The sequence below is a fragment of the Anomaloglossus baeobatrachus genome, chromosome 3 (genome assembly GCF_048569485.1).
Source record: "Anomaloglossus baeobatrachus isolate aAnoBae1 chromosome 3, aAnoBae1.hap1, whole genome shotgun sequence".
NCBI classification, from domain to species: domain Eukaryota; kingdom Metazoa; phylum Chordata; class Amphibia; order Anura; family Aromobatidae; genus Anomaloglossus; species Anomaloglossus baeobatrachus.
The window spans coordinates 635,245,693-635,264,521 of NC_134355.1; the positions used below are offsets into that span (position 1 = coordinate 635,245,693).

Consider the following 18,829-nt stretch of genomic DNA (forward strand, 5'->3'; position numbering starts at 1 on the left):
ACTGACAGCAGCGGCCGGCGCGGCAGTTCCTAATACATTAACTCCCTCAGCAAGCTGTAGTTAGTGTGGCACAAGCGCGCAGCCCTGTTGTCCCCGGCGCACTAACACACCCAGCCATGCTGCAGTGTGTCTGCGCGCGATCTGTACGGGGACACAGAGTACCTTGACGTAGCAGGGCCCTGTCCCTGACGATACTCAGCTCCATATCCAGCAGATTCCCCAGGGGCTGTGGATGGAGTACGGTCTCAGTGCCTGGAGACCGGTAAAATCCCACTTCACCCAGAGCCCTAAGGGGGATGGGGAAGGATGCAGCATGTGGGCTCCAGCCTCCGTACCCGCAATGGGCACCTCAACCTTAACAAACACCGCCGACAAAAGTGGGGTGAGAAGGGAGCATGCTGGGGACCCTAGTATGGGTCCTCTTTTCTTCCATCCGACATAGTCAGCAGCTGCTGCTGACTAAACAGTGGAGCTATGCGTGGATGTCTGACCTCCTTCGCACAAAGCTTGAAAACTGAGGAGCCCGTGATCCCACGGGGGGTGTATAGGCAGAAGGGGAGGGGCTTTACACTTTTAAGTGTAATACTTTGTGTGGCCTCCGGAGGCAGTAGCTATACACCCCAATTGTCTGGGTCTCCCAATTAGGAGCGACAAAGAAAGAAATTTCACCCTACGAACTATACACTTGTGGTGTTGGCGGTTTCTCTGAATCTTTATCTCTGCAGAGCACTACAGTCTGCTTTTGCCCTACAATGTTTATCAAGCATCTTTAACTCCTCAGTAACTGAAGCCGGCCACGGATCAGCTCTCTTCTGGGAGTCTGATACCTGCACACTAGCCGGTATTAAAAGGCCAAGTTGCATATGGCCTTATATTCCTCCGTGAGCAACCAGTACTATGAAAAGGCAATACTTTATGTTGATTGTGACACCCCAGGCGCAGTGGGGTACTCTGTCCCGGGCGTGCAGTGCGCAGGGGAAAACAGTCGTGGTCGAGGCCTGGGGCTTGGTCCGATAAAAAGGGGTGAAAAATAGTAGAAAAATAAAAAAGAAAATAAGAGTTTTTCGACACCACCATTTGCGGTGTGCGGCCAGGTTATTGAGGCCACCGCTGCAGGGTCCTGCTGGGGCTGGTGGAGTAATGCTGCTTAGGTGTTCTGGGCCCTGCGCAAACAGGGCTAGGCCCCAGCAGTGGATGATGAGGGGGCAATGGTAGGGGACAGTCACTGTATGTGTACGGAGGCGAGAAGGAAACAGTCCACACCGGTATTGCAGCTTCAACTTGCCTTGTTTTAGTTTAGGCTTTGTACCTGGACCCGCTGGTGCTGGTTCCAGGTGTACCCACTCCCCTTGTTCTCCATGCCATCTGTGACCTGGGTTAGCTGTCTTCTGTGCACACTTGTTGGTGCTGGGCTTCCGTGGCTTAGAGCTTTTGGGGGAGCCCCTCCGTTTTAGTCTTGGTAATAATGCAGACAGCCTGAACTATTTAAGGGGCTCAGTCCCCGGTCCCCTCTGTGCTCCTGATGTTTCAGACTCTTTGGGTGGTGAGGGACCCTGGAGATCCCCTCACCTGGCAGATTTAACAGTTGACCATAAAGTATCCCGCTGTCCTAGGGTCTGCACCCCGCCTTGTGCTGAGTCCTGTGAGTCTTGGTTCCAGACTTCCACAGGCCTCCCACGGTTCCTGGAGTATTACACTTCCACAGGTAACCCACGGTTCCCAGAGTCCTGGTTCCTTACTCCACAGTCCCTCACTCCTGTTACAGCACTCCGGTGTTACTGCAGGTCTTTTCACTTCTCTTTACTTCACTCCTCTCTCTCCTCTCGACTACTTCTCACTTCTCTCCTCGACTTCCTCACACTTCTTCCTCCTGTCAACTCTCCAACTGACCACTGGCCCCTCCCCCTCACTGGGTCTCTCCCTACAGATTCGGTGGTAACTAGCCAATGGGTGCCCATCCCTTTTACCTGCTGCTAGGCTGTCTCCAAGTCTGGAATTTGGGGTTATGTATGTGGCCTGAAGTTTCTGGTGTGTGGACTGGCACAGATATTCCGGGGTTTGGGTTTCCACAGGTTACATTTTGTGGCACCTGGTACCTCAGGGGTGCTACATTGATCATACAAATGTATAGCCAGCAATGTAATCTATGGTCAAGCTATGCACAACGGCTCAGAAGCCACTTTTTGGAAGTCACAACAGATGGTGAAAGTGGTCCCTGTTGACATTTACACACGTTGGAGCAAGTTGGCTGATACTGCTCAACAGTGAAGTAGTGTTTGTGATGCTCGCTGATTGTTGGCTTAAACTTTAAATTTTCTTGGGAAAGCTTCATCTCTCTGCTACCACAACGTATCAGGGAAAATATTGGAACCTACTTTCAACCAACGGTGTGGTATCAGGAGCAGCTGCTACTAGGAGAAGACCCTATATAGAATTACCTTGAAGTGAGCCGCTGTATATTGAGATCTAACCAAAACGTTGGAAGTCTATTCTGGTGTCGGTGGGTCCTGCACAATCTACAACAAGTGACAGCAGAGACTGTACCCCCATATCGGATGTTTAAACAATGGAAATGAAGAAAGGGTTAATCATCTGTGCCGCCACACAGTCCAGACGATGTAGATCAAATAAGATTTATTGGTCAATGCGTTTAAAGCCCTCAAAGGAGTCTTCATCAGGATAATTGTATACCTCTCTGAGTTTTTCCTCTTTTACTTTCTAATTAGATAAGACCCTATTTGCATAACTTCTTTCCAGTTTATTTTATTGCCATATCAGATGTTTGAAATATGTCCCCCCCCCCCCTCCCCTGTACAATTGCTCTACTTGGAATATAAGTTTTACCATACAACTTTCCACGTCAAGATAGCATAATGTGGTCAAAGCTGGGGAACGTGGTTGTCCTAACCTCTTGCTTACAGTTCGTTCCTCTGTAAACAATACATGAACCCGTGCCAGTGAGTTGCGGGAGGTATGGCATGTTACCCCATCTTGTTGGGAAAGCAGGACATTTTTTCTTCTGTTGGTGGACTGTAAAACTGTTAAAACATGCCCAAACAAACCACAGTATTCACAGTTGATTTGAAGTAACTCGGGCCCACTATACATATTCCTGACACTGCGCACTAAACGCCTATTTATTGGTTGTGAAGTGTTCCCAGCGTTAAATGGGGATTTCCTGTGGACCAATACATTGTATTCGTTGAATTTACATAACCTGATAAATGGAACCAAGCTTCATCCGTCATGAATTACAGCAATGGATCCAAAGGTCCATCAGCAATAACCGTCAGCAACCTCGTGCCCGTTTTGCTTTGTCAGCTCTTTCAGGTACTGCACACGGTTTTTTGTACGATTTGAGGTTCAGATATTTCAGTACTCGATGACACGTTCACCAACTTGAGACAGTCTTCAAGTTGAGTTTGGGAGGCTACCTGCCATCCACTGATGAATTTCATGCACAACGTCGGCCGTCATAATAAAAGTAGATCTTAGTTTCTTCACATTTGTGACAGCGGCAGTTTGATACCTTTTCTGAACCAGACAGAGTACTACGCTTAGCTGGCGTTTTTTTCCTGGATACTTTTCGGCACAATCCTCTGGTATGTACATAAAGGGGTGGTCTGGTACGTAAAAAACGGATTTTTGTGTACTCACCGTAAAATCGTTTTCTCTTAGCCATCATTGGGGGACACAGGACCATGTGTGTTATGCTGCTTATCCATAGGAGGACACTAAGTAGATGCAAAGATGTTAGCTCCTCCCCTGCAGTATACACCCCCTGGCCCAGCCAGGCTACTTCAGTTTTAGTATACAAGCAGTAGGAGAACAAGTAACAAAAAACATGAGTGAATACTCATAACAAAATAGTACTTAGAGAAAAAAAAGCTAAGGCCCAACAGGGAGGGTGCTGTCCCCCAATGATGGCTAAGAGAAAACGATTTTACGGTGAGTAAACAAAAATCCGTTTTTCTCTGACGCCTCATTGGGGGACACAGGACCATGGGACGTCCTAATGCAGTCCCTGGGCGGGTTCCACTGAAGCCTGATGCCTAATGGCCCAAGAGGCGCCAATTGCTCGAGTGGAATAAGTCCACAGCCCACTAGGAATGGGCTTGAGTTGCGAGCGGTAGACCTCCTGGATCGCAGAGCGAATCCAGCGAGCCAGCGTTGCCTATGAAGCTGCCTCTCCTTTCTTAGGCCTTTCAGGAATGACGAACAAGGAGTCCATGTTCCGAAAGGGGCTGTCCTGGGTACGTAATATCCGAGAGCCCTCACAAGTTCTAGCGAATATAGGAACCTTTCCACCCTATGGACTGGGTGTGGACAAAAGGAAGGCAGAACAATGTCCTCGTTCAAATGAAACGGGGTAGGAACCTTTGGAAGAAAATCTGGAAGGGGGCGTAGAACCACCTTGTCCCGATGAAATATCAGAAAAAGTTCGCGGCAAGAGAGTGCTGCCAGTTCCGAAACTTGTCTGATGTACGTAATCGCCACTAAGAATGTTACCTTCCAGGAGAGAAGAGCAAGAGAAGATTCCTTAAAAGGTTCAAAGGGGTACCCCGGATACCGTCCAAAACGAGATTGAGGTCCCATGGGTCCAGCGACCGTTTATACGGGGGAACTAGATGGGAAACACCCTTGAGGAAAGTCTTGACTTGCGGATTGCAAGCTAGGCGGTATAGATAGAATATTGAGAGAGATGAAACCTGCAATAGAAAAGCAATCCTGCCGCAATGGCAAAACAGTACAGCCTAAATCCTGATTAGAATACCAGTTAAAGCAAGGATCTAAAATTTAACTTTTAATATCATCAATCTAAAAACATGATAGAAAAAAGTACAAAAAGTGCAGTGCAGTGCATGAATAATTAATAATCAGATAGATCTCACCCAGTTCTTCTCCTGAGGGGATCAGATACCACCGGAAAAGTCCAAGGCAGAAGCAGGTCGGACCAGACCTAAGAGGGGGGACGGGGGGGGGGGTGGGGGAGACCAGTATCCAAGTTCCTTACCCCTGTCGTGCCCCTGCAAAAATTACAAGGGCAGCACCCAAGTCAGGAATGCTAACCCTGATGAAACACACACCCTCCCAACGAGTTTTCCTCTCTGTATAACAAGAGAGTTCATCAGGGGAGAAAATCTTCAAGTAAAGCCTGCAATGGCAGGACAGTACTACACAATGTACGCTGGTGGTACAAATGTGTATGCTAGTGGCCAGTGGGACGCTGTGTGCTGCCAGACCCACAACCTAAATACCCCTCATACCTCCTGTATCCTCGGCAATCAATGGTGCCACATGTTCGTGCAGTCCTCATAGTCGATCAATGATTCGTGCAAGCAGCCCCCACTGCGCATGCCCATAGACCCATCGATTAGTCTGCAGCGCTTGCGACAGCCTGGCAAAGCCCACACTGCACATGCGTGGGCGTTAGACTGATGCAGTCAAGCTGTACTTCCGTGTTCCACTCATGGAGCGCACACACTGCGCATGCGCGGCGCGCAACCCACCATTCATAAAGTTCTCTTGGTGTCCCTGTCAGGCTGATGTAATCATTCCGCGCCGCGCTTATAGGCAGCGCACATCGCGCATGCGCGGAATGTAATCACTCCTATCAGGCAGATATTTTACTACCGCGCTCCACAGGTGGAACGCGCGGACCGCATTCAGCTATTAAACACTGCCCAAGGCAATCACTAATAGCCAGGATAATTAGTATTATACAAAAAGAGGAAAGGATCCGGCACAAACTCCTCTGGGTAAAATGTCAAAGCTTTATTAGCAAATATTAAAAAGGTTCCATCAGTGTAAACAAAAGGAGGGGGTTATCCCATGGAAACTTTACGCGTTTCGGACTTCCATATTAAAAACAAAGAGTCCTTAATCATGAAGTCCGAAACGCGTAGTTTCCATGGGATAACTCCCTCCTTTTGTTTACACGGATGGAACCTTTTTAATATTTTTTAATATTTGCTAATAAAGCTTTGACATTTTATCCAGAGGAGTTTGTGCCGGATCCTTTCCTCTTTTTGTATTTATTCCTAAACCGGCTGGGACTTGCCGGTGGATCCCTGGCACCCGCAAGGACTGGCAGCCCGAGGAACAGGTGAGCGGAGGATACCTTTATCTCTATAATTAGTATTATACATCAAAAAATACAATTTAGCTTGGCCTCCCACACAGGTACCATGTTCTGTAAGCCAGCAATAATGCTAATAATTACAAGTAATAACAGAGGGCCATATGAGGACTAGGGGGTATATGCATAATTCCTGTTACATTCTTTAAAGGGGGATTACAGAGTCCAACAGTCAATAGATCAAACACTGCAAAAAAAGGGGGGATAAAAATACAAAAAGGACACCCTCCTTGCTGTGTCCTAAATCTATTAAAAGGTTGATATAAGATAATACAAGAACTTACAACCCTCCCCCAGGCCCAATAATGTAAAACCCAAAGAATCTGGGCTGGGCTCGTTTCCGTATAAGGGGCTCATCAACTTGATCACTAGCCCAGCTCAATAGACACCTACAACCATCAATCCCCAAAGCACCCACCCCAGCCAGAGAAAAATCCCTTTTTTAGATAAAGCACCCAAAGTTGATCTGGTCATTTAGACCCTCTGGGCGACAAGTCCGCAACTTAAAAAAAGAGAATTTTGCTTACATACCGTAAATTCTTTTTCTTATAGTTCCGTATTGGGAGACCCAGACCATGGGTGTATAGCTTCTGCCTCCAGAGGACACACAAAGTACTACACTTAAAAGTGTAGCTCCTCCCTCTAAGCTTATACACCCCCTGGAGAACCAGATCTAGCCAGTTTAGTGCAAAAGCTGAAGGAGAATCGCCACCCACAAGTAAAAACAGAGCAAGAACCGGAACAACCGGAGACTCTGTCAACAACAACAGCCGGTGATAACACGCGGAACAAGAAGTGCCAACAGGCAACAGGGAGGGTGCTGGGTTTCCCAATACGGAACTATAAGAAAAAGAATTTACGGTAAGTAAACAAAATTCTCTTTTTCTTTATCGTTACTATGGGAGACCCAGACCATGGGACGTCTCAAAGCAGTCCATGGGTGGGAATAAACAAAAAACTAAGAAGTAGGCGGAGCCTAACTTCACAAATGGGCGACAGCCGCCTGAAGGATGCGTCTGCCCAAGCTCGCATCTGCCGAAGCATGAGCATGCACTTGGTAGTGTTTGAAAAGGCATGCAGGCTAGTCCAAGTGGCAGCCTGACAGACCTGCTGAGCCGTAGCCTGGTGACTGAAAGCCCAAGAGGCACAGACAGCTCTGGTCGAGTGTGCCTTGATCCCCGGCGGGGGAGGCACCTGAGAACACTGGTAGGCATCCGAAATGGCCGACCTAATCCAACGGGCTAAGGTCGGCTTAGAAGCAGAGAGGCCCTTGCGCCGACCTGTGGTTAGCACAAAAAGAAAGGTGCACCGCCTGACAGCAGCGGTGCGAGACACATAGATCCGGAGAGCACGCACCAGATCCAAAGTATGCAACGCTTTTTCAAAGCGATGAACATGAGCCGGACAAAAGGAAGGTAGGGTAATGTCCTGGTTAAGGTGGAAAGGAGAGACCACCTTAGGAAGAAAGTCCGGAGTCGGACGGAGAACCACTTTGTCTTGATGAAAAACCAAAAAAGGTGACTCCGAAGAGAGCGCAACCAAATCGGAGACTCTCCTGAGGGAAGTTATGGCCACTAGAAAGACCACTTTCTGTGAAAGACGAAACAAAGAAACCTACCTAAGAGGCTCAAAGGGGGGTTTCTGCAAAACCGCGAGAACCAAATTGAGGTCCCAGGGATCCAAGGGCCGCCGGTAAGGCGGAATGATGTGAGACGCGCCTTGCAAGAAGGTGCGGATCTGAGCCAGCCGGGCGATACGCCGCTGGAACAGCACTGACAGAGCAGAGACTTGTCCCTTGAGAGAGTTGAGTGACAGTCCTAGCTGCAGACCGGACTGTAGAAAGAACAGAAGGGTCGGCAAGGAAAAAGGCCAAGGAGGATGGCCGGAAGAGCGACACCAGGACAGGAAAATCTTCCAAGTTCCGTGATAGATCTTGGCAGAGGAAGACTTACGGGCCCGAGTCATAGTGGAGATGACCTCAGGGGGGATACCAGAAGCCGTCAAGATCCAGGACTCAAGAGCCACGCCGTCAATCTGAGAGCCGCAGAATTCTGGCGGAAAAACGGACCTTGTGAGAGAAGGTCTGGACGGTCCGGAAGATGCCACGGCACCTCTACGGACAGATGGAGCAGGTCTGGGTACCAAGCTCGCCTGGGCCAGTCCGGAGCAATGAGAATGACTCGACGGCCCTCCAGTCTGATCTTGCGCAGAACTCTGGGCAAGAGCGCTAGAGGGACAGACGAAACTTTGACCAGTCTTGAACCAGAGAGTCCACGGCGAATGCCTGAGGATCGTGGGAGCGAGCCACGTAAACCGGAACCTTGTTGTTGTGACGGGATGCCATTAGGTCCACGTCCGGAGTGCCCCACTTGCGGCAGATTGACTGAAACACTGCCGGATGCAGGGACCACTCGCCGCCGTCCACGGTTTGACGGCTGAGATAATCTGCCTCCCAGTTTTCCACGCCTGGGATGTGGACTGCGGATATGGTGGACTTGGAGTCCTCCGCCCATTGAAGGATGCGTTGTACCTCCAACATTGCCAGGCGGCTGCGTGTCCCGCCTTGGTGATTGATGTAGGCAACCGCTGTCGCGTTGTCCGACTGGACTCGGATGTGCCTGCCCGCTAATAAGTGGTGAAAAGCTAGGAGAGCCAGAAGCACGGCTCTGGTTTCCAGCACATTGATTGAGAAGGCTGACTCGGATGGAGTCCAGGTGCCCTGCGCTCGGTGGTGGAGACATACCGCTCCCCAGCCAGATAGACTGGCATCCGTGGTGAGGATCACCCAGGACGGGACCAGGAAGGAGCGCCCCCGAGACAGAGAGAGGGGCCGAAGCCACCACTGAAGAGATCTCCTGGTCTGTGGCGACAGAGCCACCAACCTGTGCAAGGAGGAAGGCCGCTTGTCCCAACAGCGGAGAATGTCCAGCTGTAGAGGACGCAGATGGAACTGGGCAAAGGGAACAGCCTCCATTGACGCCACCATCTGACCCAGCACCTGCATCAGGTGCCTGATGGAATAATGGCTGGGCCCCAGCAGAGAGCGCACCGTCAGTTGGAGGGACTGTTGTTTGATTAATGGCAACTTCACAAAAGCCGGCAGAGTCTCGAACTGCATCCCTAAGTACGTGAGCCTCTGGGTCGGAGTCAGAGTGGATTTTGGCAGATTGACAAGCCACCCGAATTGGGCTAGAGTGGCGAGAGTGAGCGAGACACTCCGCTGACAGTCTGCGCTGGATGAAGCCTTGACAAGAAGGTCGTCCAGGTCAGGAATCACTGCCAACCCCTGGAGGTGCAGAACCGCAACCACTGCTGCCATGACCTTGGTGAATACCCGAGGGGCCGTGGCTAACCCGAAGGGGAGAGCCTCGAATTGGAAATGTTCGTCTCCGATTGCAAAACGCAGCCAACGCTGGTGAGAAACTGCAATTGGCACATGCAGATAGGTATCTCTGATGTCGATGGATGCCAGGAAATCCCCTTGGGTCATTGAGGCAATGACTGACCGCAGAGACTCCATGTGAAAATGCCGCACCTGAACATGCTTGTTGAGAAGCTTGAGATCCGATCCAGGATGGGCCGGAAGGACCCGTCCTTTTTGGGGACTAGGAAGAGATTTGAGTAGAAACCTCTGAACCGTTCCCGGGCGGGAACCGGTACAATTACTCCGTTGGCCTGCAAGGATGCCACGGCCTGTGAGAAGGTGGCGGCCTTGGAGCAGGGGGGAGTTGACAGAAAAAATCTGTTTGGCGGGCTGGAAGAGAATTCTATCCTGTAGCCGTGGGAGATGATATCCCGCACCCCCTGATCGGAGACGTGTTGAAACCACGCGTCGCCAAAGTGGGAGAGCCTGCCACCGACTAAGGACGTTGCTGGCGCGGACAGATAGTCAAGAGGAGGCTGTCTTAGTGGCAGCCGCTCCTGCGGTCTTCTGTGGACGCGCTTTTGTGCGCCAGTTGGATTTTTGGTCCTTGGCAGTGTTAGTGGACGAGGCCGAGGGCTTGGAGGACGACCAGTTAGAGGAACGAAAGGAACGAAACCTCGACTGATTCCTACCCTGGACAGGTTTCCTGGTTTTGGTTTGTGGCATGGAAGTACTCTTCCCGCCAGTAGCTTCCTTAATAATTTCATCCAGCTGTTCACTGAACAGCCGGGACCCAGCAAAGGGGAGTCCAGCAAGGTACTTCTTTGAAGAAGCATCTGCCTTCCACTCTCAAAGCCACAAGATCCTGCGGATAGCGAGGGAATTAGCCGAAGCCACCGCAGTGCGGTGAGAAGCCTCCAGCATGGCAGACATGGCATAGGATGAGAAAGCTGAAGCCTGAGCAGTTAAGGTAACCATCTCAGGCATAGATTCCTTAGTGAGGGAATGCATCTCCTCCAGAGAAGCAGAGATGGCTTTGAGAGCCCACACTGCTGCAAAAGTCGGGGAGAACGAGGCCCCTGCCGCCTCATATACAGATTTGGCCAGAAGGTCAACCTGGCGGTCAGTTGAATCCTTAAGCGAGGTACCATCAGCCACTGATACAACGGTCCGGGCTGAGAGTCTAGACACCGGGGGGTCTACCTTTGGTGAATGAGCCCACTCCTTGACCACCTCAGGTGGAAAGGGAAAGCGGTCATCAGAACCACGCTTTGGGAAGAGTTTGTCAGGGCAGGCCCTGGGCTTGGTCACAGCGGCCTGAAAACTAGAGTGGTTAAAGAACACACTCTTTGCTCTCTTAGGCGAGGTAAACTGGTGTTTTTCTGCCAGAGAGGGTTGTTCCTCTGATACTGGCGGATTGAGATCCAGTACAGAATTAATGGACGCAATCAAATCACTAACATCTGAGTCACTTTCGGACAGACCAATGGGGCACATGGAGGTAGTCTCCGAGCCCCCAGTAAAGGCATCCTCCGAGTCAGCTTCTGAGACCGAGCCGCGGGACGAGGAAGGAGAGGGAGCCCTGCGTCTCTTTTTTGAAGGACGGGGTCTGGGACCAGATGATAAATCCTCTGTGAACTCCGGTCCTGAGAGAGACCTAGCAGCAGAGGCACCCTGTGAAGGGGGCTGATGCATGCTGAGCAAAGTCCTGGACAGATGTCCCATGGAGTCAGCAAAAGACTGGGAGATAGCCCTGGTTAAGGATTCTACCCAAGCCGGGGGGTCAGCCACAGGAGCCGGAGCAGCCTGAGAGACCCCTGGGGGGGCGATTCCAGGCTGAGGCATCGTCAGGTTAGAGCAGGCATCACAATGTGGATAGGTGCTCGGTTCCGGCAGTAGGAGCTTACATGCAGTGCATACTGAAAACAGCTTTGGAGCCTTGCTCCTCGTGTGTGACATGCTGCTGGAGTGAGGGCTCTGCCAGAATGACCCCCAGAGAGTATATACAGAAGTCCACAACCAGAGGTTGTGGCTTACCAGACCGCTGGAGCGGTGTTGTGTGCCCTCCAGATCCCGAAGCCCGGACCCCCAAGCACCTCAGCAGGGATGCTGCAGACCAGAGCTGATCACAGGGAAAACGCTGAGAAAATGGCCGCCGGAGCGAAGAGAGGGGGCGGGACTCATCTCTGAGAGCGGGATCTGGAGGGCCAGAGACTTATAGGGGAGGAGACATGTACTCAATGAGGAGTGTCTCTCCCCTATGCAGAACGGCCGCTGGGCGGAGCCGCGCTGTCCCTCTGCATGAATGACATGTGAGGGCAGTGAAACCGAAACTAGGCCTCCGGCGAAGCCGGGGCCTAAATTTGAGCGGTGCGGCCGGCGCGCAGGCACCATCGGCGCGGTTCTCCGGCGACAGCCAGAGAACCCGCATGGAAATGACACAAAATACACTCAGCACACTCTCCCACAACAAAGTGCAGGGACCCCCAATATATAAACGTCTCAGGTACTTAGCTTGCTTAGACGCAGGGTTCCAAATCCCTGGGGATGAGTGTTCCGGTCCAGCAGGATCCTGAAGGGCTGCGGATGGAGACCGGTCTCCTGCCAAGCATGGAGAACCGTGCTGGCTCCCACTTCAAGCCAGAGCCCAGGAGGGATGGTGAAGGAGCACGGCATGTAAGGCTCCAGCCTTGGAATCAACCTTAACAGCACCGCCGACACAGTGGGGTGAGAAGGGACATGCCGGGAGTCCAGCTTGGACCCGCTTTTCTTCAAACTCTTTCCAAAAATCAAAAATCAGATGAGAATGCATGTGTGGATGTACGCCTCCTGAACACAAAGCAATAAACTGGCTAGATCTGGTTCTCCAGGGGGGTGTATAAGCTCAGAGGGAGGAGCTACACTTTTGAGTGTAGTACTAGTGTCCTCCGGAGGCAGAAGCTATACACCCATGGTCTGGGTCTCCCATAGGAACGATAAAGAAATCAGTCTTGCCTCCTTCTGGAGGAGCAACCTATCCAGATTGCCCCCTCTCGGAGATGGTTTAACCTTCAAGATCCCCATAAATACAATGGCTTCCCTGTTACCAAAATGTTGTGAATTCATGTGCCTAGAGATCGGGGTGTCATGTTCGTTCCTAATGTCACCTAGATGTTCTCCTACCCGTCGGCGAAATTCCCTGATTGTCTTCCCAACATATTGTTTGCCACAATGACAGGTGGCCAAATACAGAGATGAAACCTGCCCCTTAAGGGAGGTGAGGGCCAACCCCTTTTGCAACCTGACTGCAAAAAAAAAAAATCAAGAATTCTGGGGATCGCCAGAGGCATAGGTTGGACATTAGATTCCCTGCACTGGGAAAGGTTAGTTTTCCACGTACAGTGGTAAATACGGGATGAAGGCCGCCTTTTGGGCACTGTACATGGTGGAGATGACCGCGAGAGAGAATCTCACTCTTGTTAAAGTCCAGGTCTCAATGGCCAGGCCGTAAGCTTCAGGGCTCTGGAGTTCTGATGGGAAATGGGCCCTTGGGTCAGCAGGTCTGGGATGCTTACGAGGCGCCATGATCAATTGTACTAATTCGGCATACCAGGCACACCTGGGCTAGTCTGGTGCTATTAGTATCACCGGGACTCCTACTGCCTTGATCTTCCCGATTACTCGCGGCAGCAGGGGCAGAGGCGAAAAACATGTAAGGTAGACGGAAGCGACTTCAGGAGACTAGAGCATCCGTGCCAATGGACTGTGGATCACGTGACCTGGCTAAGAGCGCGGGTACCTTTGCGTTCAACCTTGAGGCCATTAGATCCACGTCTGGTGTACCCCAGCGAGTGAAGATGTGTGGGAACACTTCTGGGTGGAGAAAACACTCTCCGGCGGCCAGGCCTTGGCAACTTAGAAGGTCCGCCACCCAGTTCTCTACTCCCAGTATGTGTAACGCTGAAAACACAGACCCTCGTCGATTCAGCCCAGGTTAGGGTCCTGAGGACCTTGAAATAAGCTAGTCTTGCTGCTGGTACCTCCCTGCCGATTGACCTACGCCACAGCTGTTGCATTGTCCAATTGGACCCGAATCTAACGACCTGCTAGCAGAAGGGGGGAATGCCCTGGGCGCGAGAAAGATCGCACTGATTTTCAGGATGATTTCTGGGAAGGGAAGACTCCTGGGGCGTCCAACGTCCCCAAGCAGTGTGGAGCCAGTGCGCTGCTCCCCAGACTCCCCAAGAGGCTGGTGTCCGTGGTCAGAAGTAGCCAGTTCACTTGGGGGAGGAAAACTCCCTCTCGATATGGAAGAGGACTGAAGCCACCAGCAAAGCGCATACCTGACTGAAGGTGTCAGGTGAAAAGTTCGTCAAAGGAAAAAAGGGGCTCTTGTCCCAGGCAGCTAGAAGCGCAAGCTGCAGTGGGCGGTGGTGTGGCTAAGCAAGCAGTACTGCCTCTATAGCTGCCACTATCCTACCTAGCACTCTCATACTGAATCGTATGGGGCGAGAGGATTATGTAGAAGACAGTGTACCGCTTGTTGTAGAGCGGTTGCCTTGTCTTGAGGTAGAAATATCAAGCCCCGAAGGGTGTCCAGGGACATGCCCAGGGAGGTGACGGATTTTGACGGGACCGGGGATGATTTGACTGGAGTCAGAAGCTGCCCTAAGCGGGATAGGGTGCCCACAGAGATCTGCACGCTGGTTGAGCCCTTGATGAGGAGGTCATCCAAGCAAGGCAGAACAGCCACTCTCCTGGCTTGAAGGGCACTCATGGCGGCCGCCATGACCTCTGTTAAGACCCTTGGTGCTGTGGCAGAGCCGAGGGTAGGGCCACAAATGAAAAAAAAGTCTTGAACAGCGAAGCGGAGGAACTTTTGGTGAGCTGGAGCGATGGGTTTGTGCAGGTACGCGTCCCGGATAGCTAGGGAGGCAAGGAATTCTCCTTTGACCATAAAAGGTAATAATGGACCCTAGGAATTCCATTCTGAATCTCCTTACGTGCACATGTTTGCTCAGGTGTTAGAGGGTCCAGGATGGGTCGAACTGACCCATCCTTTTTTGGGGACCACGAGAGGTTGGAATAGAAGGCCTTGAACCTCTCGCCGTCCGGAACCGGTACCATCACCCCCGCTGTTTGGAGGGAGTGGATCGCTGAGAAGGCCTCGAGGTGTTTTGAAGCCTTTGGGGGGTTTGAGAGAAAAGACTGCCCAGGGGATCGGGTCCGGAATTCAATGTGGTAACCGGAAGATACAAGGTATCGCACCCATTTGTGGTCTCAGGCGGCAGCCCAGATGGAGGAGGACAAGACTCCTTGGTCTTTGTCTAGACTGCCAGGACGAGGTGGACTCGGGGAGGGCTGGAAAGGTCGGGCCCTGCGTGTCTAGTAAGAAAACATCCTGGGATAGAGTTGGGGGAGGGAGGTACTCTTTTCCTCTCGTGGCGTCAGACAAAAAAAAAAAAAGAGCCTGTCCAGACGATCGGCAAACCATCGGTCTGGAAAGGAGTACTGTGAGAGGCTTCTTAGAGACCGAGTCCGCTATCCATTATCAGAACCTGAGGGCCTTACAGATGGCTATGGTATTTGAGGCGGCAATAACTGCGCAGGTAGTAGCGTCGAGGGAGGCCTGCATGAGGTACTCTGCCGCCGCAGCAATGTGAACTGTTACATCTGTGAGGGTCTGAGGGAAACTGGTAGTCCTGGTGCCTGTGCGACCCACATGGAAGGGGAGAGGGACCCACAGTCTCAAGGCGGAGCGATCGAGCTGCTCCACTTGTCTGTCTGTCGGGTCCTTGAAGGAGGATCCATTAAGTAAAAGACAGGAGGGTCCTTCAGGCAGGCGGAAGCCGGGTGAGGGTCCACCGAGGCTGGATCAGCCCAGCCCTTAGAGACAGCTAAGCTAAAGGGGTACCGGGACTCCACAAGTTTACGGATACCGAAGCGCCGTCAAAAAACTTTTTTTTTTTTTGAGGTTTCTTCACTCTTTTAAAGGAGACCGCAGGGTCAGTAATAGTGGATGGGAGATCTTCCACATGCAGAGTTTTGGTTAATTGCTGCAATAAGGGAGTCCATCGCAGCTTGATCGCTTGGGGAGGTTTGAAACTAAGGAATCATCCCGGTACAAACATCATTCCCCTTCCTCCGACTCCTCAGAGAACGCGGAACATGTGGGAGAACCCCATCTGTGTACTCCGGAGGGAGAACCATGGGGGGGTCATGCCCTTTTTCTGATCTGCAACCGGTGAAGCAGAGGGCTGATTCTTATCAGAAGGACCCTCTATAGAGGTGTCATCAGGCTGCGTTGTGTCCAGGGCCCCCGAGGGGTGTGAGGACGATGTTGCATAGCCAGCACCAGGTTCTGGGAACTGTGCCAATTCCAGGGGACTGGGAGCCGTAGGCTCTGGGCTGGCAGCGGTTGTTGCGGTGGTGGTGGGGAGCTACAGAGGCACCGGACTCACAGAAGGAAGAGGTGCTATCATCCCCTAGTAGCTCAGCGTGGCAGGATACATTAAAAAAGTCTTTTAGTTTTTTCTGTAGTTGTGCAGGGCATAAAACATGTGACTGCAGCCTCTGGCTGATGAGCCACAAACTCTGATTGTAATGAGGGAGCAATACTCTGCAGAGCTAATATGCAAGTGAGGCTATAACTCACCCAGAACCCTGATGACCCCTCCCCCCCTCCTCCTGCGTCACAGTTCTGGGAAGGAGGAAGCCAGCTCTGAGAGACGCCCACAGGCTCTGATCACAAGAGGGAGCAATACTCTGCAGATCCTGTGTGAGGGGGGCGTGGCTTATCGAGTGTCGGAGGGGACGGGGCTTAGCTCTGACAAGAAGCCATGAGAAAATATAATTTTATATTATATAATATATTATATATTATATAATGCTCTGCAGAGCTAATGTGCAAGTGAGGATATAACTCACCCAGAAAACTGATGACCCCTCCCCCCTGCTCCTGTGTCCCAGTTCCTGTGGGAAGGAGGAAGCCAGCTCAGAGACGTTCACAGGCTCTGATCACAACAAGAGGGAGCAATGCTCTGCAGAGCTAATGTGCAAGTGAGGATATAACTCACCCAGAACACTGATGACCCCTCCCCCCCTCCTCCTGCGTCCCAGTTCCTGTGGGAAGGAGGAAGCCAGATCTGAGAGACGCCCACAGGCTCTGATCACAAGATGGCGCAATGCTCTGCAGAGCTAATGTGCAAGTGAGGCTATAACTCACCCAGGCGCTGATGACCCCCCCCCCCCTCCTCCTCCTGCATCCCAGTTACTGTGGGAAGGAGGAAGCCAGCTCTGAGAGACGCCCACAGGCTCTGATCACAACAAGAGGGAGCAATGCTCTGCAGAGCTCCTGTGTGAGGAGAGGTACGCGCGCTTTTGTGAGGGGGCGTGGCTTATCGAGTGTTGAGGGGGCGGGGATTAACTCTGACAACAAGGCATGAGAAAATATAATTTAAAAAAAAAAAAAATGGTGGGAAGTGACTCCCCTTCCCAGCTCCAGCCCTGCACAGCAATGGTGGACAGAAAAAACTCTAAGTGTACTGCAGCTGCGGGTGCACTGTGTCCTGGGGGCTCTCCCCCTCCCCCGCCACAGGTGGAATGCTATGCAGGAGTCTGCAATCAGCTCAATCCAGTCAGTGTGACCTTTGCTCCAATTCCTGTCAGGGAGCCAAGTGTGGAGATTCTGACGCCTGCTGTGCCCGGTCACAGAACGTGCATCAACTCAGAGCCTGCCAGAGGGAGTGAGGAAGTTTTTCATCTGCTCTGGAAAATCGGAAGGATCTCACCTCAGCTCCTGTGGTGATGGCAGTCTGCTGCCTGGTCACGTTGGTGCAGAGCGTGTATCAACTCAGAGCCTGCAAGAGGAACTGAGGTAGTTTTCATCTGCTCTGGAAAATCGGTGCCTGTGAGACCCGTCGTCCAGTGAGTGACAGCCCAAGATCCAGCGTCGCAGGAGGGGGTACGGGGAGGCGACACTCCACGTTCCCGCCTGTTGATGGTTTTGAGAAATTGGTCCACGAAGGAAACAGTCGCCCTCTAAAAACAAAAAATTCTTGCTGCAGTAGTCTGCAGAGATGTGCCTCCTATAGACACTAAGCTAAAACTGAAGTAGCCTGGCTGGGCCAGGGGGTGTATACTGCAGGGGAGGAGCTAACATCTTTGCATCTACTTAGTGTCCTCCTATGGATAAGCAGCATAACACCCACGGTCCTGTATCCCCCAACGAGGCGTCAGAGAAATGTATTTTCTAAAAAAAAATTATTCTTACACACTAACAACTTTTGTAATTGGTTTTATGAAAACATTACTAAACAGTTTTCTCTATCTCGCTCAACCCTTTGTGTGTTTTTCTTTACTGCACTTCCTGTAATGTTTCATTTGACTTGTAGACTGTGATCCTTCGTGGGCAGGGTCCTCTATCATCCTGTACAAGCCTGTGCCTTATATTGTTAATGATTATTGTACTTGTCCCTATTATGTACACCCCTATCACATGTAAAGCGCCATGGAATTGATAGCGCTATAATAATAAATAATAAGAATTGGAGAGGACTTTGAGAAGTCACAGGAAGGAGGCTGGAGCTGCACTCACTCCTCGCAGCATCCATCTGTCCTCCTGCAACAGAATGTCACTAGGGGACAGTACTGAAGTTACTTAATATATTGTTTCTTGCATCTCCGCCCCTTCTGCAGACATTCTGAGTGATAGAAACTATGGGACATGTGAGTTCAGCGCCAGCTTCCTGCTTCTTTTTCTGCCACTGCAGCTTCTGAATGCAAAAGACGTGAGTAGGGCGGAGGACAGAGAAGCAGTGAGTAACACCAGCACCAACCCTCAAATGAATCAGAGGGCGGCACTGATGTCCTTCACTACTTCTATCTTCAAACCCCTGACTGCATCTTCTTTCTAAGAAGCTATGGGGGTGGCGAAAATGGAAGCAGAGAGCTGGCGCTGAACTCACCTTGTCTACAGCACCATGGACAGGTTGGTAGAATAAAGGAAGTAATGCTGAACATGGGTTGACGTCACATTACCAGACAGAGAGCAAGGGGCTACGGCCTCCTCCTAAATCCAAGGCACTGGTACTTTTCCATGGACCACCCTGTAAAACATCCATTTGCCCTAACCACATAAGAGAGAAGATATTCTTACTAAAAAAGACTGAGAATCGAACAAACCTGATTTCCCTGTCCACGTCGCGGCTCAGATATCTGGCTCTGTTGAACTCCGAGGAATAATAGCGGTTTTTATACACTTGGTCACCATCCGCAGTGAACGCCTCTCGGCAGTTTACAGGTGGCGCCCCCCTCTGCATCACGTCTCGAGCTTCACTGTTATTCTG

General features: G+C 51.3%; 1 protein-coding gene across 1 annotated transcript in view; it reads right to left on the reverse strand.

The window, feature by feature from the left end:
* Positions 1–18,829, reverse strand: part of SMC6 (structural maintenance of chromosomes 6) — a 224,032-nt gene that overhangs the window by 65,963 nt on the left and 139,240 nt on the right. The window contains 1 exon segment of the mRNA XM_075341130.1: positions 18,666–18,826. Within this exon segment, the coding sequence (XP_075197245.1) occupies positions 18,666–18,826 (161 nt within the window).